The 22,288-nt window shown below is 60.6% G+C and overlaps 1 protein-coding gene across 4 annotated transcripts in view; it reads right to left on the minus strand.

The window, feature by feature from the left end:
* Positions 1-22,288, minus strand: part of LOC101547086 (contactin-3) — a 120,103-nt gene that overhangs the window by 43,298 nt on the left and 54,517 nt on the right. For 3 of the 4 annotated variants that reach the window (XR_008629761.1, XM_055134947.1, XM_055134945.1), the window contains exons 5-8: positions 11,765-11,860; positions 4,722-4,925; positions 3,821-3,923; positions 3,252-3,436 (exon numbers count right to left, since the gene is read on the minus strand). Coding sequence is in view for 3 of the 4 variants with exons in the window: in XM_055134947.1 (XP_054990922.1) it covers positions 3,252-3,436; positions 3,821-3,923; positions 4,722-4,925; positions 11,765-11,860 (588 nt within the window). In the remaining variant the exon portion in view is untranslated. Of the gene's footprint in view, positions 1-3,251; positions 3,437-3,820; positions 3,924-4,721; positions 4,926-11,764; positions 11,861-13,184; positions 13,327-22,288 lie in introns of those variants that run through there. The other variant, XM_055134946.1, reaches the window with a different exon arrangement.

Consider the following 22,288-nt stretch of genomic DNA (forward strand, 5'->3'; position numbering starts at 1 on the left):
GGCACCACGGGGCACGTGTCACCCCGAGCCCCCCGTGTGCCTGGGACGGGGCAGGGATCCTCCCGGGCCTGGGCAGAGCTGACACCTGCGGTTCCACCGCACGCCCTCTCCCCCCACCCTCCGGGGTCTGGAAGCAGGAGCGGAGGCGGGCGGGGCGGGGGGCAGGGGAGGTACACGGGGTGTGGAGACAGGGAAACGCCCTCTTCCGGGAGGGGGGAGGAGTTGCTGAGCCCAGGGTCTGACCCAGGAGCCCCTGGGGAGTTTGCTGAGATCCCCGGGTCTGACCCAGGTGCCCTCTGGGGAAGTTTGCTGAGACCCCCGGGTCTGACCCAGGAGCCCCTGGGGGGTTTGCTGAGACCCCCGGGTCTGACCCAGGAGCCCTCTGGGGGGTTTGCTGAGATCCTGGGTCTGACCCAGGTGCCCTCTGGGGAAGTTTGCTGAGACCCCCAGGTCTGACCCAGGAGCCCCTGGGGGGTTTGCTGAGACCCCCGGGTCTGACCCAGGAGCCCCTGGGGGGTTTGCTGAGACCCCCGGGTCTGACCCAGGAGCCCTCTGGGGCGTTTGCTGAGATCCTGGGTCTGACCCAGGTGCCCTCTGGGGAAGTTTGCTGAGACCCCCAGGTCTGACCCAGGAACCCCTGGGGGGGGGTTCCTGAGAGCCCCCGGGTCTGACCCAGGAGCCCCTGGGGAGTTTTCTGAGAGCCATTCCTGGGCTCCGGGAAGGGCCCCCCACGAGGGGATTTCCTCCGTAAACGGCAGCCGGCTCAGTCTGACTCTCCCACTAGGAATTAAACCCACAGAATAATGTCTGCAGCTCAGGGAAAAATATATCCTGCAAGTTAGAAATAACTTTAATTAAATACGAACCAGTGAGCATCATATGAGCCTCTGTGTGGATCAGAATGGAGGTACAGGAAGACGGGTAAATTGGTTTAATTTGAATCCTGGGATTTTCTTGGGTGAAAAAGAAGGAACTCGTGCACCTTAAATAATGCATGCAAACGTGCGGCAGCCCTGGGGTCACCGTCTCCCTGTGTCTCAGGAGGAGCGGGGCACTCCTGTGGGTGGGGGTGACACTCTCAGTGGTGGTGGTCGGCGGGCTCGGCCTGCACCGGGCGTCTGCCGGGGCAGCCAGGCCAGGCGTCTGCGTCCCACCCAGGCGGGGGTGCCTCGGGGGTTCCCTACTGCAGGAGGGGAAAATCCACCTTCTATTTCCAGCCCACAAAGCTGCTGTTTTAAAACGGAAATAAAAGCACAACTATGGCTTTAAGAATAGCCCCGTCAGAGAGTTACGTAATTATTTCTTTTTTCATTTCTGCTCAGGGCCCACCCTGGTTGTGCGCGGGGCTTTCTCCAGGGGGCACGTGGGAGCTGTCGAAGGAGGGGATCAAGCGCCTTCGCCCGGACGCCTCCCCGGCCCACCTGGCCACCTCCTGACAACCGTGTGTGCACCTGAGTGTGGCTTGGTCTTGTCACCTCTACACAACCGTGTGTGCCCTGAGTGTGACTTGGTCTTGTCACCTAGACAACCGTGTGTGCACCTGAGTGTGACTTGGTCTTGTCACCTCTACACAACCGTGTGTGCACCTGAGTGTGACTTGGTCTTGTCACCTAGACAACCGTGTGTGCACCTGAGTGTGACCTGGTCTTGTCACCTCCTGACAACCGTGTGTGCAGCTGAGTGTGACTTGGTCTTGTCACCTCTAGACAACTGTGTGTGCACCTGAGTGTGACTTGGTCTTGTCACCTCTAGACAACCGTGTGTGCACCTGAGTGTGACTTGGTCTTGTCACCTCTAGACAATCATGTGTGCACCTGAGTGTGACTTGGTCTTGTCACTCCTAGACAACCGTGTGTGCCCTGAGTGTGACCTGGTCTGAAACCACTCCTCCCCGCTGGTGCTGACACACAGTCCCTCCCTGAGAGACCCTCGGCCCACGGGACGGGGGTGCAGAGGCCCACAGCTGAGTCCTTCCAGCTCGGCTGCAGGGACTTTGGGATCCAAACTCTTCTCCCCAGGGCGGGCTTGGCGAGCCCCCTGTTGGCCTCTGAGCTCAGCCGGGGAGGGCCGTGCACCCTGAACCCAGTCCTGCCCGGTGGGGCGCGGCAGGCGTGCAGGCAGGGGGCTCTAGGACGGGGACAATGCCCGCCTCCAGTCACGGCCCTGGCGCCGGGGAACCGTGTCCACCGCCATCCTGGAGCAGAGGGGGAAGAGGGACAGGAGCCTCCAACCTGCCCTGGCCCCGGCTGCCCTGGACACTGGGCCCGAGCCTGGGCCAGGTCCACCCACCTGGACACACTCCGACGTCTCAGCCGCCCTGGCCACTCACTGGCCTCGGCCGAACTCCCGCCCCCACCAGCTTCCAGGCAGAGCAGGGCATGTGCCCTCGTGGGGGCTCAGCCCGGCCGCCCTCTCTTCCAGGGACGTGCTGCAGCTAGACCAAGAGCTCCGCCTCACTTCAGAGCAGACGCCGCAAGACGCTGCTCTAATCACACTAGATCACGGGGATCAAAACCATGAGAAAAGCCAGACCCAAGCTTCTAATAGAAGGGACCCGAGGACCAGTCTGAGCAGACACTCTAGTTTCCCACAAACAGGCCTGAGGTGAGTGGAGTTTCCTCGCCTTCCCCGACGGACGCCCATGCTAAGCAAACGTGGTCGCCAATGAGAGCAGCACCGTCAGCAGAGGGCGAGTCACTCAGCCCTCGGGCTCCTTCCCACTCGGGCAACGGCGACGCAAGCCCAGTTCACAGGGCCGGAGAGACGGCTGGCGCCCTCCCGGACAGCCACGCGTGTGGAAGGGTGAGGAAAACAGGCCGACGTTTGCACTACCACAGGCGTCACTGAAAGTGCCTCAGAACGAGGTCCCTGCACCCGCAGAATGTTCCTGACTCCTCCAGTGACGAGTCCAGGCAAACAAGGGTGCCGAGAGTGTGCCGAGTGTGTGCCAAGTGTGTGCCGAGTGTGTGCTCTGTGTGTGCTCTGTGTGTGACCCATGTGATCTGTGTGTGCTCTGTGTGTGCCGAGTGTGTGCCGAGTGAGTGCTGAGTGTGAGTGTGCCGAGTGTGTGCCGAGTGTGTGCTCTGTGTGTGCTCCATGTGTGCTGTGTGTGCTCTGTGTGTGCTGTGTGTGCTCTGCGTGTGCCCGTGTGTGCTGAGTCTGTGCTCCGTGTGCATGCAGAACATTGCGCCTTGAGGCCTGCCGCCTCGCATGGCCCCTGCTCCTGCCCGGCTCCCGGCCAATCCACTCACCGTGGTAAGTGAGGCGCCCGCGCGCCACGTTGCGGCCCCGCCCGTTCTCGGCCAGGCACTCGTAGGCGCCCGCGTCCTCCTGCTGGAAGCTGGGGATCTCCAGGACCCCGTTGAACTTGTGCAGCCGGGCCTTGCTGGGGAAGGGGAGCCCGTCCCCGCGCCTCCAGCTTATCTGGGGAACGGGGCTGAGGAGAGAGGGGCCGAGTCAGCACTCCTGCAGCCCAGGGTCCGGAAACTTCCGCAGGCTCACACAGTGAAGCCTGTTAGCGCTCCCAGGAAGACACCCTAGAGGCAGGCACCCCCTCTCGGCCGCCTTCAGGCCCTGGACGCCGCTGTGGAGCTCGCCCGGCTGAGGGCTGAGGCCGCCCCGCCCTGGCGCGGGGGAAGGAAGCATGGGCTCCTCGCACTCAGGCCCGCAGAGCCAGTTTCTGCAAAGAGCCTTTCCAGCCCCAGCCCCACTGTCTGTCTGTCTGTCCGCGTGGTCCCCGCTGCCCTGCGCCATGCCCCGGGGGGCTGTCTCCGCGCTCCATCCCGGTGGCCCCAGCCCGACAGACCAGCGCTGAACCTACTTCCCGAGGGCGAAGCACTCCAGCCTCACGGTGGTGCCCTTGGCCGCCGGCAGCGTCTCCGGGAACTGCACCTCGATCTTGGGCTCGTACTCCCCCATCACGCCTGGGAGGAAGGAGGCCGGTCGGCACCGTGTGTGCGAGGCCTGGGCGACCGCTCGGACTGCGGGTGCCCCTGCGAGGCATCCGGAGAGGACAGAGCCCTCCTTCCGGGGACTGTCCCTGCCCCCCAGTCAGCGGCACGGGAGTGGGGGGGGCAGAGCTCCCCCAGCGGCTGCCGTGCAATCCCAGCTGACTGAGGGCCTACGGGGGCGGGCCACTCCCGAAATACCCCCGCGGGCAAGAGTCACGGCAGCCTCCCTGGACCCGGGCGTGGGAGCCACGCGCTTCTTACGGCCACGGCAGCGTGGGGCGGGGAGCCTGGGCGGGTGGGTCTCTGGGTCCCAGCTCAGCCGCCCGAGCTTCCGAGGGGCACCCCACAGCTCGTGGCCAAGAGGGTGCAGGGACGTGCCTCCTCCCTGCCTGACGTGGCTCAACGGGTGGGCGAGATGCGGGCATCGAGGGTGTCTCCACGCTTGCTGGGGACCCTCGGCCTCTGCTCTCAGCAGACCCCCAAACTCATCCCGGCCTCTTTGCCCAGGACCACAGCGCGGGGGTGGGGGAGGGACAGACGCTCTCGGCCGAGCAGAGAGCAGAGACCAGAGCCGGGCTCAGGGGCAGCCCTGCTGGCCAGGCCTGGCCACTGTCTCGACTCCTCACCCGTGTCCGCGGCCCCAGCTGTCCCCGTGCCCTGCGGTGAGCTCGTCCCTGCGCTGCTTGAGAGGGCAGCGGACCTGGGTCTGACCCTGTCCCAGGCGGTCCCGGGGCTCCCTGGCCCCCGCTCAGCCCTTCCCTGGGCCCCTACCGTCAGCACGGAGCACCAGGGGCGTGGGCGGGCCCAGCACCCGGCCGCCGGTCACCACGCTGGTCACCACACACGTGTAGCTGCCCACGTCCCACGGCTCCACCTTGGCGATGTACAGGTGGCCGGTCTCCTGGGAGACGAACCTCCGCCTGTCCTCCTGCACGAACACTGGGTACTCGTTGAAGATCCAGGCGTAGGACAGCTCTGGGGCGGGACGGGAGAGAAGGGGGCCATCGTGAGGGGCGGCCGGGCCGAGACAAGGTCCGGACGGGCCTCGTACCCGAGATACGCCAAGAATCCACACAACGGAGCCGAGGCCCAAACCACCACCCAGGAGAGCAACGGAGACGGAGCAGAACCTCCCGGGCGAAGAGGCACACAGCCAGAGGGGGCAGGGGGCAGCGACCCCCAGAACCCCTTGTATCCCCCGCGTCCCGCCAGGGGTGATCCATGAGCACAGAGTCAGGAGTCAGCCCTCAGCACCACACACACACCCTCCCCCGCCCCCAGACAGACACAGTGGCAAGAGGCATCTGGTCAAGTCCTCACCACCTGTGGTCAGAAAATGCAAAGCAAAGGCCAGTGAGCTGCCACTGCCCGCGGGAGGGGTCCTGCAGATAGAGGCTGGCGACCGCCAGTGCGGGCAGAGGGCGGGACGTGGCGCCTCACTCACGAGGCGGGGCGTCTCCTGAAAACCGCATGTTACTACAGACCTGCCCCGGCACAGGAAACGGCAGCGACGTGTGCCGCCAAGATGGAGTTACTAGATGTCCAGTACATGTGACACTCGTGCAGGATGACACACGCCAAACACAGACTCCGCACCAGCAAAACCCCAAACACAGACAATGCGTGTGGCTGCCCAGCCCCTGCGAGCAGCCCTCACCGGAGAGTCGACCCCCAGCATCCGCGGGAGCAAAGCTCAGGGCTGGGAGACCCCAGCCCGCCAGACGCCGCGGCAGCGTTCAGAAACAGCCTCCCGGCCACGGGAGAGTGCACAGGATGGACCCTCGGGCTGGACGGACGCCGGCCTCCCCCACAGGCTCGGGAGTTCCCGAGAAGACGACAGGCCCCCCTCTGCGGCGCATGGCTCAGGGAAGGCCAGGTGCGCCCGGGTGTCAGGGAACAGAGCCCGGAGTCTGGAACCCCCAGCTCAGCCCGGGGCAACAGCCCCCGTCTGTCCCTCACACGTGGTGGCCGGCTGTGCCTGCACCGGGGCCTCTGCTCTGCTTCAGACGCGGCCGGCCCGTCTGAGACCCCGCTGCCGGGCCCCGGGAGTCTGAACCTGCCTGTCTTCGGGTGCATTTCATTCCACAAACACGTCTTCTGGGATCCTGAGCGTGTTCGTTTTCCTCAGCCCTTGTATTGATCAATAGCCCCCTCCTGTCTGCGGCGAAGGGCTGAGACTTCCTGTCTGCGAGGAGGGAGAGGAGGGGCTGCCGGTGAGTGTGAGAAACTGCAGCCACGCCGCACATGTGTTGGCGGGGTGACCCTGCTCTGGGCTCTGAGGAGACCAAGGCTGCCCGCACACAGCCTCCCGCGGCTGCCGGCAGCCCGGAACAGACTGTGGGCCTCTGCGGAAAGAGGCGTCTGCACTGGAGCTGCAGGGTCCCGGGCTCAGCACGACCTTTTCCCACTCCAGGAAAGGCCGTGTCTGTGGTAACTCCCGTTTTCCTCTTACCTCAGATCACCCTGAGCTGGCAGGTATGCGAGGGGGTTCCCTGGGGCCAGAGAATTGCCCCAGGAGTGCAGAATCAGGTGCAGGCGAGCCTGGTGTGTGTGCACGTGTTCACACACATACTTTTGCATATACTCTTACATGTGCATGCACGTGTACACACAGTGCGTGAATATACTCATTCAGTACTTATATACATGCACATGTCCACACATCACATGTGCATATATGAACATGTGCATATGCACTCATGCATGCACATGTGTGCACACACATGCTCACAACATGTGCACACTCATGTAATGCTCACACGTGCATAAACATGCTCACACATGTGCACAGATGCACATGCTCACACACATGCACACACTCATGCACATGCTCACACACATGTACATACACAATCATGCACATGCATGCTTGCACCACAACCTACCATACACCATCACAAGCTTGCACACATATATGAAAGCACGCATGTTCACAATTCTTGCACACTCTCATGAATGCAATCATACTGTACAGACATGTTCACACGCATGCACATTAACATGCACATACAACCATGCACTTGCAGGCACACACGCCCATAGACATGCATTCACATGTGCACACTCATGCAAGCACATGTGAACATGCATGTGTGCATACATAGCTATATCATATACATGCATGTGCATGCTTATTAACACTCACACATGATCACAGATGCACACATGTACATGTTCACTTATGCACACTTATGCTCATGCATATGTACATGTTCACACTCATACACTTACATGAAGTCATGCACCTCATATGTATACATAAGTGCCACAGTGCACACTCGCACATGCCCTCACACACTCTTACACTTATAGACACTTATACACAGTCAACACACTCATAACCCACATGTGCACTCGAGTGCTTATATTTCACATTCACATGCACTCATGCACGCCTACACACATACACATTTACACGCTCACGTGCAAATACACACAGCTCTGCACAGGGTCCTCTGGTCCCCGGGGCTCCTGCCAGCATGACTCTCACCTGTCTTCCCCAGGAGTGACCTCCTCCCCCTCCTTCCTCCCCCTCCTCCTCCCCCTCCTCCCCCTCCTCCTCCTCCTCCCCTTCCTCCTCCTCCTCCTCCTCCCCTTCCTCCTCCTCCCCCCTCCTCCTCCTCCCCCTCCTCCTCCTCCTCCCCTTCCTCCTCCTCCTCCTCCTCCCCTTCCTCCTCCTCCCCCCTCCTCTTCCTCCTCCCCTCCCCCTCCTCCTCCTCCCTCCCCCTCCCCCTCCTCCTCCTCCTGGACACCAGGCCTCCCAAAGGCTCCAAGAGCCAAGGCTCGGCTCAGCCCCAAGGCTGGCAGGTGAGTCCCACGCCCATGGCCCGGGACAGCCCTGAAGCCCCCCGGCCTGCCCCGCACGCAGGGAGAGGGAAGCCCAGGACCCTCCGTCCGCGGGAGGGGAGCGGCCTGCGGGCGCAGGGTGGAGAGCAGCCCGGCTGTAGCAGACTGAAGGGGGCGTCCCGTCCTGCCCGCCCGTCTGAGAGGCCCAGTGCCTCGCACGCTGGGGCGGGACAGAGGGTCTGGCCGCTCTGGCACCCACGGCGTCGAGCACTGGAGCTGAAGAGAGGCCCGGGGAGGCCACGAGGGCTCCCGCACGCCCGGGGACCGCAGGAGGGTGTGGACGGAGACGGGACAGGCTCCCGGGGCGGGGGCTCCCCAGCAGTGGACTCCTGGGGTGGGGACGCAGAGGCCCCTGGGACACCCCCTCGTCACCGCCTCCCCCTCTGCCGCCTCCCCCTCCGGCGGTGCAGCCTGGACTCAGCCGCCCTCCCCCTCCCACCGGCTGCTGCAGCCCTGGACCCGGCCACCCCTGCCTCCAGGATCAAGCCGCCTCCAATGCCCCCTCGCCGCTCCCGGCCCTCACCTTGGCTTCCCCGCACCCGGCAGTGCTCCGACAGTGACCTCACTCGCCTCCTCCTTACCCTAAGGCCCTGCTCAGCCCCTGCCAGCCCACACGGCTGCGCGAGGCCACACGGTCACGGGCAGGAGGCTGAGGCAGGAGCACCCCAGAGGAGGGAGGAGAGAGAGAGAAACCCACAGAGCTGCAGGAATCCTACGGCTGGCTCACTCTGCTCTTTAAGAATTCTCTCACACTCACACTCACAAGCACACTCTCACTCTCAGACACACACACGCCTATACGTACACTCACATGCACATCCACACAAATCCACACGCATGTACACAGGAGCTCAACCAGACTCACACACCCATCGGCATTCACAAACTCACTCATACAAACATGTATCTGCATATCTGCATACACACTAGCGCATATAGACCCATGCACACACTCATTCACATATGCATACACACAATCATGCACACACTCATATCCTCAACCATACTCACATACACATGCTCAACATGTACATGTGTACAGAACTATAACATGATGTAACGCATGAACACATGTGCACAGGTAGACACATATGAAGCACGTATGACATCACACACATAGCCTGTAACCATATGCCTGCAGTGTGTACACATGTGATAAATCAAGTAGACACAAAGGCATGTCGTGTGGACACATGATGCATCATGTAGACACCTGCATGCAGCACATATCCAGTGTCACTACACAATGTGCATGGAAAGCATGTGGTGACATGGGTACGTGGCATGTACACGTACAGGTGCATACAGCATCCACAAATGATATAGCAAGCGTGTGTGCACAGATGTCTGCAGCACTCACACAAGTGGTACTGGGGAACAGCAGACTGCTCACTGAGAAGTGCTCAACACTAGATAAACTGATGGAAAGACCCACCTCGCCTCCTATCCCTAATGGAAAGGCCCACCTCACTCTCCATCCCTGATGGAAACACCCATCTCACCCTCTACCCCTGGTGCAGAGACCCACCTCACCCTCACGCACACACATGCTCTCCTGCACACACATACATGCACATTCTCCCCCCCACATGCATGCTGATGCATGTACTCTCACACACACATGTTCACACACATGCACACTGTCACATACATGCATGCTCATGCACATAACACACTCATGCACACACATTCATGCGCATGCATGCATTCACACTCACACATGCACATGCATGCACACCCATGTACACACAGGCATGTGCACACACGCACTTTGGCACACACGTTCACATGAAGGGAGCATGCCTGGTCAGCCCAGGGGCTCCTGACATGGGCCAGGCCCGTGCCTCCCCCTCACAGGTGGGCAGCGTCTGTGTCTCCTCAGCTGTCACAGCGTCTACAGAGCAGAGGCAGCTTCTGAGGCACCGACCGGGACGGTGCTGGGGCCGAGCATCACACACGGCCCCCACGGGCCATCGCCGGAGCGTTGCTGTCCCCTGCCCGAGCTGGGACCAGTGGCTGAGGGTGACCGACAGGCTGATTCTCAGAACCCACGGCCGGCTGCTGGCACCAGCATAGACGGGTGTGGTCCACACGGAACTAAGTACATACACAGGTGCCAGGAGGACACTCGCTGGCCAGAAGCCCCACGGTGTCTCCCCGGGACTGAGAACATCTAATGACGGACTCTCCCGACAGACGGGCACCACAGCCCTGAGGAGGGCAACAGGCCCAGCAGGCTCAGACCCCGGATAAGGAAGCCTCCTCCCTCCATCCCCTCCTCCCTCCCTCCCCCTTCCTTCCTTTCTCCCCGCCCTCACCCTTCCTGTTTTCTTCCTGTATGTCTCTCCTGGGAAGGGAAGGGAGGGAGGAAAGGAAGGAGAGAGGGAGAGAGGGAGGGAGGGAAGGAGGGAGGGAGGGAGGGAGGGAGGGAGGGAGGGAGGGAGGAAGGAAGAAGGAAGGGAGGAAGGAAGGAAGGAAGGAAGGAAGGAAGGAAGGAAGGAAGGAAGGAAGGAAGGAAGGAAGGAAGGAAGGAAGGAAGGAAAGAAGGAGAGAATGGAGAGAGGGAGGGAGGGAGGACTTTTGGCTGAGTCTCCACACCACACTCAGAGGTGAGAGGTCAAGGGCTGTGACACACCACTTGTGCGGGGAATCTGCGTCTCTCTGTCAGATGTGGCCCTCCATGATCCCGAGCCGGGTGACACACCGTGCGAGGGCCCCGGCCAGCCAGGAGACAGCGGGTGGCAGAGGCTGGCAGCGGGAGGGGGTGGGAGCAGCCCCGCCCCCAGCAGGGCCACAACAGGAGGGAGCAGCCCCGCCCCCAGCAGGGCCACACGGGAGGGAGCAGCCCGGCCCCCAGCACGGCCACACGGGAGGGAGCAGCCCGGCCCCCAGCAGGGCCACACAGGAGCTAGAGTCCGGCAGGCCCAGACACACCCTCACCCGCCCCACAGAGGGAACCTGCCCACGGCCACGGCCCTGCCCAGACCCCACAGGGCTGGTGGCCTGTGCCCGGGGAGGCCAGGGCTGCTGTGTGCCCAGCTCGGGGCCCAGGGGGCATCACCCGGGCAGACAGGCCCCGCCACTGACGTGCCGGGTCGGCCCACTGGGCGAGCACTGAAAGCGGAGCTCTCCCTCCCCCACGCCTGCCGGGGAGAGCCGCGTCTGGCCGCATCTGGCGAGGCCTGTGTCCACTGCCAGCCTGTCCCCAGGCACCCCCCGAGGGACCCCCAACGTGAGCCAGGAGGAGCCCCTGGGCACCCTGGTGCTGACGAAGACCAGGGGTCTTAGGGCTGGGACGGAGGCAGGTTGGGGTGGGGCCTGGGTTCGACGCTGGGGGGAGGGGACGGGAGGGAAGGCGGAGTCACGGGGTTGGCCTTGGGCTACCGTGAAACAGCTCTTCGCTCCACGTGAAAACACAACATCCCAACAACGACACGGTGAACAAGCACGGCCATGACAAGGCCACCGACGTGCCCTGCACCTGAGCGTTGGGGTGGGGGTGTCAGGCGGGAGGGGCTGGAGGGACAGTCCAGGGGTCACGGCACGTCCCTCGACACAGCCCGGGGCCTCACACAGGAAGCCCAGGGGCCCCGGGTGCTAACCTCAGCACCGCAGGGCCGGTGCTGAGCCCCAGACCCCTCCATCCCGCAGCAGAGTGGGCAGCCGCCCCCTCCCAGCCCCCCTGCCCGGGCAGCACTGCACGAAGCCCCCCAGCTCTGCCCTCATGTCCACCCCCGCTCACACCTCCTGGGGGCGATCACACGTGCCTCTGCCGTCCCGGTGCCCACACTCAGCTGGCGGAGCTTCCGGAAGCTTCCACCACAGTCAGGGCCGCGGAAGGGCCGGAGGGGGCCCTGCCCGGCCCGTGGGGTCCGAGAGCGAGGCTGCTGCAGAGGCCCCGGGGACGAGGGTCTGGAATCCCGGGGGCTCGGGCGCCTCGAGGCGGTCCCAGAGCGGCAGACTCTTACCTCCGGAGTGCGGCGGGGGTCCGCACAGCAGCACCACGCCCTGGCCCGCCCGGACGGACACCGCGCCCCGCGGCTTGCTGGGGAACGCCTCCAGGTCTGCGGGGGAAGCAGAGACAAGGTCGACCAGGACACGCGTCGGCTCAGAAACGCCCTTTGAGGGGCCTCCTGCCCACTGAGGCCCCGGGAGGCAGGAAGGGAAAACAGTACCCGAGAGCCCAGTGGGCGCCCCAAAACACACCCCGGGGCACCCCTGACCGCCCCTCGAGGGCCTCACACTGGCCGGGCGGTCAGCAGGCGCACCACAGATCTCCTCAGCCAGATCGCAGACAGATCTCTGCAGGCCTGCGAGTGGAGGGCCACTAGGCTGACCTCACCCCTGCCTGGCCTCTCAGAGGGCCACTGGGCTGGCCTCACCCCTGCCTGGCCTCTCAGAGGGCCACTGGGCTGACCTCGCCCCTGCCTGGTCTTCTCAGAGGGCCACTGGGCTGACCTCGCCCCTGCCTGGCTTCTCAGAGGGCCACTGGGCTCACCTCGCCCCTGCCTGGTCTCTCAGAGGGCCACTGGGCTGACCTCGCCCCTGCCTGGTCTTCTCAGAGGGCCACTGGGCTGACCTCGCCCCTGCCTGGCTTCTCAAAGGGCCACTAGGCTGACCTCGCCCCTGCCTGGCCTCTCAGAGGGCCACTAGGCTGACCTTGCCCCTGCCTGGCCTCTCAGAGGGCCACTGGGCTGACCTCGCCCCTGCCTGGCCTTCTCAGAGGGCCACTGGGCTCACCTTACCCCTGCCTGGTCTTCTCAGAAGGCCACTGGGCTCACCTCGCCCCTGCCTGGCCTCTCAGAGGGTCACTAGGCTGACCTCCCATATGCCCACTGCGTTATCAGACCGAGATTTCCAACCTCACCACAATGAGGTCAAAACTTAAGGTTTCTTCTGCAAGGTATTTGACCACAAGTAACATGAACTGTTTTTTATTCCACCTCTACTTTAATTCCACCTCTGTCTCTGTCTCTGTCTCTGTCACTGTCATCCCATTGTTCGTCGGTTTACTTGAGCAGGCACCAGTAACATCTCTATTCCTCCCAGCCCTGAGATTTTAGCAGCCTCTCCTATCTTGTCTTTCCCTATGATTGGAGGCTCTTTCAGGGTCAGGGGAATGAGACCTATCGTTACTGGTTTTGGCATATCGAATATGCCACGGGTAGCTTGCCAGGCTCTGCCCGTGAGGGATACTCTCGGCAGCTTGGCGGGCTCTCCAAAAGGTATATATATATATATATATATATGTATCATTTGTATCACTTGTCATCCCATTGATCTTCAATTTGCTCAAGCGGGCACCAGTAACGTCTCCATTCGTCCCTGGCACATGCTATTGTAGCCCACTGGCATCTGCTTGCTCCAGGAACACGAAGAGCCTCAAACCGTTCATTCAGGGTTTTGACGAAGAAGTCTGATCTTCTCATAGGTGGGCAGCCACGTGGTCTTTTGATGTCCCATGGAATCCAGTCGGTAACAGCTCTAGTCCAGCGGTCGTCTCTGAATCGCATTATGTTGTCCGGCCCATCTGATTTTTGATGCCTTGGCAAATGAGACAGCATCCCTGACCCTTGACCATTGACAGAGGTCATAACTCTGGAATCCTTCTCTCACTTGAGTGAAATGTGATATTCCAAGCATAACTCTTTCGATTCCTCTTTGGGATACCTGAATAGCGTTCTCATCCAGTTTTCATAGGGCCCAGGTCTCTGAGGCGTATGTTAGTGCAGGAAGAACGGTGGAATCAAAAAGATGTGCCTGGAGCCAGAAGTTCTTTATTCTCTTACCAACTTATTCTATACTCTTGAAGGTGTTCCACGCTGCTCTCTTCCTCCTGCGCAGTTCTGGTGCCAAGTCATTCCTCATCTTGAGTTCTCGACCCAGGTACACATAGCTGCTGCATTTGGAAATGCTTGTTTCATTGAGATCAAATGGAATGTCAGGGTCTAGTTTATTTTTCATGAACACTGTCTTGGTGAGATTCAGCTGCAGTTCGATCTTGCCACACTCTTGGTCGCAGTTGGCCAGATTGCGGTCGTATTTGTGCTGCTTGGCTAATGTTCAGTGTTATTAGAATGATGTCATCAGTGAAGTGGAGGTGGTGTAATTACTGACCGTCTATTTTCACTCCCATTCCTTCCCATTCCAGTCGTTGCATGATGTTCTCAAGGGCGGCACTGAAGAGTTTCGGTGAAATGGTATCACCCTGCCAAACCCCTCTCTTTACATCAATGATCACTTCCTTGTAGAATGGTGAGATCCTGGTGGTGAATCCATAATACAGCTCGAGGAGGATCTTGATGTACTGAGTTTGAACGCCATGTTTGACTAGGGCTTCGATGACCACTTCAGTCTCAACAGAATCGAAGGCCTTCTTTAAATCGATGAACATTAGACAGAACATCTTGAACTCTCTTGAAACTTCAATGAGCTTGGTCACTGTGTGGATATGGTCGATCATGCTGAATCCTTTTCAGAACCTGGCTTGCTTGCATGGTTGTCCTTCATCTAGTGTTCTGCCTGTTCTATTCAGGATGACTCGAGTGAACAACCTGTAGATGACGGACAACAGGCAGATTGGGCGATAGTTGCCAATGTCATGGATGTCTCCCTTCTTGTACAACAGAACAGTCCTGCTGGTTTTCCATTGGGATGGAACCTTGCATTCGGACAGGTAGCATGTGAAGAGCCAAGCCAATGTACTGACATGTACTGGTGGCAGATTCTTCAGGTATTCGGGTCTGACCTTGTCTGGACCGGGTGCTGTACACATCTTTACCAATGAAATGGCATGTTGGATTTCAGAAGGGAGAACATTGGGAACAACATATCCATCCTGTGGAATTTGGTATGTGGGCAGGAGGACGTGGCTGTCGAAGAGATCCGAGTAGAAGTCGTGGATAACGTTCTCCATTGCCTTTCTGGAAGATGTGATAGGTCCATCAGGACGTCGGAGGGCTGTCATCTTGGTCTTGTAGTTGGTGAAGGACAGGCAAGCATTGTGAATACTTTTCCCAGCTTCTGCCACATCGGCCAACACTGCTGCTCTTCTCTCTTTGAGGTCTTCCCTTATCGCTTCTCTGCACAGCTTTGCGAGCTTGGATGTTAGCTTGAGATTGCCTGAGGCTTTCGACAAACCATGTTGGCAAATGAGCTCAAGAGTTTCCAAAAACATACGTCTGTTTGTGGCTTTCCCACTCTCGGCATTCTTCGCGTAGTCATGGAGGTGCTGAACCAGTCGATCGTATTCCTCGTCGATGTTGTCAAAGACGTCATCTTCCTGCATTGCCACAATAGTGCCAAAGAGCTCCCAGTTGGCGGTCATTCTGGGAGTTCTCTTCTTAAACTTAAATTTTGCAGTCCTTTCTCCCTGCTCCGTGAAGTAGGATTTTGCATGAAGAAGACGGTGGTCCGATCCTGTTTGGAATTTTGGGACAACAGCAACATTGGTCAGGCAAAGCTGTCGATTGAATATAGTGTGGTCAATTTTGTTGTAGAACTGTCCACCAGGAGATTCCCATGTCCAATGTTTAGATTCGGCCGCTCTGGAACTGTGAGTTACCATGGATGGTCTTGGTTGACATGGTGAACTCAGACCATCTCTGAGTCCCACCTCTACTCCTTACAATAAGGTCTGAAAGGGCTATTGGGTCAGAGAGATAGTACAGCAGGTAAGCTGCTACCTTGCATGTGGATGGCCCTGGTTTTAACCCCATTCATGGCACCCCTGAGAGGGGTACTTGAGCACAGACACAAGAGTAAGCCCTGAGTACCATGTGGTGTAACCCAACATACACAAATAGGTATAGATATAGGTATAGATATAGGTATAAATATAGATATGGATGTATACATAGAGAGAGAATTGTTTCTGATTTAGTCCTTCCTGTCCCAATACCAAAGAGGCCTCTAAACAATTTCTCTCACTAGAAATGACCCCGCAATAGAGTAATAATGAATGATAACAATGAATCATTCCTTTAGTTCCCCTTTTATAGCTGTGGGAAAATTGCTCTAATAATTATCCAAAGATAGTCCCTGCCCCCGCCAAGGTTTCAGCAGGATCCTCCAGAAAGCAGTAGCAGACAACCCCTACTCTGAGCACCGGAGGCTATATTTAGGAAATACCTTACTTCATCCAATAGCTACCTAGAAGAAAACGTTTCCACGCAGATTCACAGCTTAAGCTACGTAAGGATGGAGAAAGTTCTACGGGAAGGAAGGAAAATCCCTGCTTTCTCCTGGGGTGGAAGGCAAGGGTGGGCTTCCATCAGGACCCTGAATGCTCCCCTGCCCAGTCAGGGCGGGCACTGCCACCCTGAGAGTGTCCCCCACCCTGGTCCTATGGGCCACTCAAGAGCTTGAACGTGTGTCTTATAAGCAGGGTTAAATATCCACTTTTCCAGAGAAAAATAATGTAAGAAGTAAAACACTTATGTGCCAATGGATAGAACTGAGTGTGGCAAAGACTCGCGGCCAGCCTTGGTGCCACAGCTGACTGTCAGATTCACACGGGGCTCCTGTCCCTCCAGGGACGAAGCTGAAACAGGGACTCGGCAAGAGAGGGGACCATGCAGGCACCACGGCAGGGGGACACAGCCCCCGGCACAGGAACAGTCCACAGCCACCCACGAGGCTCCTCAGTCAGAGGACTCGGCGCCCGGCCCGACCAGTGTCCACTGGCACCACTGAGGGGCCATGGGCAGACGGTGAAGGACAAGCAAAGGTAACGAAAAGTCGGCGGCAGCATCTCTGAGCTCAGGACTCCAGAGACAAGAGCAGCAGCAATGTCGACCTGAACCTGGAAATACCTTCTGAGAGATTCCACGGGCAGCCCAGGGTCAAGGCTGGGCAGCGCCAAGTGGCCAATGGGGCGGCCTGACGACAGAGCAGCTGCGGCTCAGGAAGACCCACAGGTCCGAGGAACTGGCCTCCTCTTCAGCCACCTCAAAGTCGCTCACTAGCCAGAAGCTATCAACACGCCAACACTTTCCCAAGTGCAGACCAAGAGTCACCACTTGCGTCACCTGCTAAGGTGAAGGACGAACGTCCACAGCCTCTGCACGTGGCCAGGACCTCACAGGCAGAGCCAACACCCTCCTGGCTACGACTCAGAGCACGGGGTTTGTGAAGGAAGCTTCATCTCTGAAGAAACGCCTGAAGGACAGACGTGGTCAAGAGAGAAGTTTCCAGACTAATAAGAAGCCTGTGGAAATCACAGTTTTAAAGACAAAACTGCTTCACCTGGATTCAGAAGGGAAACACGTGGAAAACCCAAGCTCCCCTGACCTGCAGACACCAACAGCTGGGTCAGCGGAGAGACAGGTGGGGGCGGGGGTGGGAGCTCAGCGTCCCTTGGACACTCCTGGGGGGGGGGGGAGCAGGTGTCTTGGGAGCAACTTCCTCTCAATTCCAGGCTTTTTGTCTGTTTGCGGGGGGCCACACATGGCAGCAATCGGGGTCTGCCCCTGGTGCTGGGCCCAAGGGTCACCCCTGTGGGAACCTGGGGACCATACGGGTGCCAGGGATCACGCCTGGGTCAGCTGCACGCGAGGCAAGAGCCCGGCCTCTGGCTGTGGGCCAGCCCCCAGGGTGTCCTGAGGTGCTACTCTACTGTGGCGACAACCAGGGCCTGCCCAGGAGACAAAGGGCGCTCAGAGGAGAGAGAGAAAGAGAGAGGCAGAGGCAGAGACAGAGACAGAGAGAGGACACAGAGAGGGACGGGGTGGGGGAAGGGATCATCCCCCAGAGACCAGTGGGGCCACCCAACACTGATGTCACGTGGCCCCGGGGGGCCTGCAGGCACAGAGGCGAGTGGGATGTAACGAAGCCCAGAGAGACGCGAAGGGCAAGGCCACGAGGGCTGACGACACACAGGGGAGCTCCCACGGGGGAAGGAACCTCTCCGGAACGGGCCGGGCACGGACGGCCCCAGCGTGAGCACACGACACCTGGCCAGGACTCAGCGTCCCCACACGGGCACCCCCTGCTGCCACCGAGCGTGGTGGGCGCGGGCTCTGGGGCTCAGGACAAGGACCAGCCAGGGCGGGGAGTGGGCGCGTCACCAACACGAGCAGCTCTGCCCCAGGGGAGGGTGAGGAGCGGCTGCCTGCTGGGTACCTGCAGCCACACAGCTCCGGTGGCCCTGGGAAAGTCCCCTCGGGAGGAGGCGGCCGGGGGTGCGGCTCAGTGGGGACAGGCCCGTCTGCGGGAGAGGACCCACCGTGACTCTCAACACTGCCAAGCGGGACGGAGCCAAACCAAGACCCCCGGCAAAGCCCCAAACTGCCCAGCAAGAACGGAGGTGGGAGAAACGCGCCCCCCCCCCCCCATGGCAAACCAGGGCCGGGAAAGACGGGGTGAGAGGACCGGGCAGGCGGAGCCCCTCTGTGACGCAGGACTCTGGACGTGAGCAGGACCCGGGTCCTGGGGAAGAGGCGGGCACCCGAGGGAAGTTAGTGCCAGGGAAATGCCGGGGTACGTGCACAGTGGGGAGGGCACGCGGGACGGAGCTTCATTCCTGGACACACAGGCGTGAGGCACGTCAGCAGGGGCCGGTGGCGAGCCCCTTCCCAGCGCCCCAACAGCCACCGTGCGCCCGCTGGCCCAGACCTCACAGCGTGGCACCGCCTCGGCCCCCCGGCGGGTTCTTTCGAGCTCAGACTTCTCAACACTGAGGAAGCCCCGAGAGCCCAGGGCGGACGCTTTCCCGCCACCTGTGCCCCCCGCTGGGCGCCGGCAGGCTCGCAGCTGCAGCTGGAGCCGGGCAGACAGCTCAGGGATGGGGAGACACACGCGTACGTCTGTCCTCGTGACTGCCCCCCAGTTCCGTGCAGAGCTGCGCACCACTTAACCCCAGGGGAAAACCCACCTAAGACAGTTATTGCAGGAAGTAAAGTTACTTTCTCGTTTTCACAACATGCCCCAGTACTCTGAGACATAACAAAACAGAACGGGTGGATGCAAATATTATGACATCCTGCGTGTTGCCATGGGCACACGCTGTGTTCCCCGCACACACGCGTGTGGGTCTGGCTTCCAGAAGAACCCGAGTTGGAACAGACTCCTGCCTGCTCCACCAGGAGCACTGGGGCGTGTGCTCGAACCACCTTGCTCCCGTCCCCTGCTGCCTCAGAGGCCCCTGGAAAGGTTTCCCACCCTGCACTCTCTGGGACTCCAAAAAGGTGCTCAGAGCCGGGGGCCCTCAGGGACCCTCAGCCAACCGGCCAGCGGCTCCATGCAGGCCCGAGGGCGTGGCACTGGTCAGGTGCTGCTGTGCCTACCGGCCAGGGCCACATCTGTGAGGCTCGGGCCCACGTCAGGCACACGTGTGCGTGCACCTGTGCTGTGCTGGCCCCCAGCTCCCAGAATCAGCCTGTCCACTGCTTTGAGGACATGCCCGGTGTCCACCTGCTTTGAGGGCATGACCGGGCGTGGTCCTGGTGACCGAACCAGGGTCAGCAACTCGCAAGGCAGCAAACTCAGCACTGTCTCTCCTGGCCCACAGATACATTTTTAAAACAGAAAACTCAGATATAAATTCAACAGCACCCAGGGCCAGTGTGAGGGCGTGAAGGCGACTGAAGGACACGCGGGTGAGCGGCAGTAACGGAGCCCCCAGCCCGGCCCCCCGAGCAAGGGGCAGACAGCACCGTCGGGAGGAGAAAGCCCGCCCGCCTCTCCACAGCCAAGGCCCCTGCAGGGCCCCAGGGGCGGCCGCGAGCCTCGCAGGCTGGCCACCCGCACGCCAGAGGCCGGCTCGTCCTGAGCCACAACCGACACGGAACAGAGCAGACGTGGGAGCCGGGGCCGCGGCTGCTTCCCAGGGCTCCTGCCCCACCCCAGCCATGCGCCTGCCAACAGCCTGGCCTCCTCCCGGCCTCTGCTGCCCCGCCCACACTAGGCGCCCAGGCCAGAGAGAAGACGGGGCTCGAGGCACAGACCTTGCATGCGGCAAACCCACAGCTTGACCCCTGGGGCCACTCGGTCTCCCAGCACCGCTGCACAGTCCAAACTCAGCCTCGTTTGAGCACCAGCCGGCTGAAATTGCCGAGATTTGCGGGGAGCACTCTGGCTGAGGCTCTGGACCCTGAACCCTGTTTCCTGCCTATCGGGGGTGAATGTGTCTGCTACAAACGCCCAATCTAGGACGGCCAATAATCTTAACAACGACCCGCGGACGGTGCAAGTGTGGCGCACGATGATTCCGGGGTCCCAGTCTACGCCTCCCGCCTGTCGGGGCCCGCCCGGGCTGGCAGAGAGGGATCAGGGGGTCTACAGAGGAGTGGCACGGGCGCGAGACGCTGTTCTGAGGGTGCCACGTCTGCACTGTGGGGACTGGCGTCTCCTGTGCCGGCACGGGAGCCCCCGGGGGGATCTCGGGGGGCCTGCGGGGGCCTGCGGCTGGGTCTCACACGGCCCGTCTCCTGGGCACACTGCCCATGACGGCCAGCGGAGCAGAGTCTCGCTAGCAGCGGCACAAGCAGGGAGGGGGGCTCTCGGGCAGTGGACGTGGAGGGTGCTGGGGACCCTCCCAGTGCTGGGGGCCAGGAGGCGGGGAGGGGGCTGCAGGCCTTGGTGTGGCCCTGCAGTGCCTGGATGGCCGAGGTGGGGAGTTCAGCAGAGCCCAGAGTGCAGAGCCAGAGCGGGCAGAGGGCAGAGGGCAGAGGGCACTGGCTCGGGGACGGGGCTGGGCTGGGCTGTGTGTGTGTGTGTGTGTGTGTGTGTGTGTGTGCGCATGCTGGGCTGAACTGTGTGTGCTGGGCTGTGTGTGTGTGTGTGTGTGTGTGTGTGTGCATGCTGGGCTAGGCTGTGTGTGCTGGGCTGTGTGTGCTGGGCTCTGTGTGTGTGTGTGTGTGTGTGTGCTGGGCTGTGTGTGTATGTGTGTGTGTGTGTGCATGCTGGGCTGAACTGTGTGTGCTGGGCTGTGTGTGTGTGTGTGTGCATGCTGGGCTGGGCTGTGTGTGCTGGGCTGTGTGTGCTGGGCTGTGTGTGCTGGGCTCTGTGTGTGTGTGTGTGTGCTGGGCTGTGTGTGTATGTGTGTGTGTGTGCATGCTGGGCTGAACTGTGTGTGCTGGGCTGTGTGTGTGTGTGTGCATGCTGGGCTGGGCTGTGTGTGCTGGGCTGTGTGTGCTGGGCTCTGTGTGTGTGTATGTGTGTGTGTGCTGGGCTGTGTGTGTATGTGTGTGTGTGTGTGCATGCTGGGCTGGGCTGTGTGTGCTGGGCTGTGTGTGCTGGGCTGTGTGTGTGTGTGTGTGTGTGTGCACGCTGGGCTGGGCTGTGTGTGCTGGGCTGTGTGTGCTGGGCTGTGTGTGTGTGTGTGTGTGCATGCTGGGCTGGGCTGTGTGTGCTGGGCTGTGTGTGCTGGGCTGTGTGTGTGTGTGTGTGTGTGTGCATGCTGGGCTGGGCTGTGTGTGCTGGGCTCTGTGTGTGTGTGTGTGTGTGTGTGTGTGTGCATGCTGGGCTGGGTTGTGTGTGCTGCGCTGGGGCACACACTGGGTTCTGCACAGGTGAGGCTGTAGGCACACCACCTGGGAACACACTTTGCTTAAGTGTCAGCCCTTCCTGCCGTGGCTACCCAGGAGTGTGTGGTGTGTGCCTCGGGCAGGGGTGAGGCAATGACGACCTCACCCCTTGTTCTCACCCCGTCCCTTTCCCCGTCAGCCAGACCAGGCTGAACACCGGCTTCAGCTTTGGTGCTGGAGCAGCAGAGCTTGGCAGCCCCTCCTGCCGGTAGCCCCAGGACCCTGCCTGACTCTGACTCCCACCCGTGACGCAGCCCCAGGCCTGCCAGAAAGCAGCATGGTGGGGACACGCGGTAAGCCCCGGCTGGAGCTTCTCAAACATTCGCTGCAGAGACGCTGCACCGGCTTACTCCTGCTCTGAGGGGGCTGTGGAAACGCTGGGCGTGTTGCTGCACGTGTGTGGTCTGGGACGTGCAGACAGGCATGTGGAGGGGGGCAGAGAGGCCGAGGGGAACATCCGGGGTGACTGACACCGTGGCCAACCCCAACCTCCCTGGGTGCCCCAGGGCCACCGCTCACCACCAGCACCCCAGTCTCAGAGGAATCCCACCCAGGGGCCCCGGGGCACAGGCTTTGCTGTTTCTCTGGAGAGGACTCGTGTCAGTGAGGAGTCTGTGGAGAAGATACACCCATGAAGGAATCCCAAAGTACGGGGCGGTTTAGGTAGAGATCTGGCTCTTGTGCTCCCAGGAAGGGAACATATTTCTTATCCTTCCTCCTGTTGTATTCAGCAACTTCTCCCTGAGGAGTGATCAGGAGGAGTGATCCCTCAGGCTTCTCCCAGGAGTTATCCGTGGATCTTCTCTCTCAGGAAGAGTGTTACCTTCTCTCTGAGGAGTGATTCATCGACTTTCTCTCAGGAGTGACCTCTCAAGCTTCTCTCTCAGGAGGAGTTTTTCCTGAACCTTCTCTCTGAGGAGTCACCTGTGGACCTTCGCTCTCAGGAGTGATCTGAGGACCTTCTCT

The sequence above is a fragment of the Sorex araneus genome, chromosome 4 (genome assembly GCF_027595985.1).
Source record: "Sorex araneus isolate mSorAra2 chromosome 4, mSorAra2.pri, whole genome shotgun sequence".
Taxonomy (NCBI): Eukaryota; Metazoa; Chordata; class Mammalia; order Eulipotyphla; family Soricidae; genus Sorex; species Sorex araneus.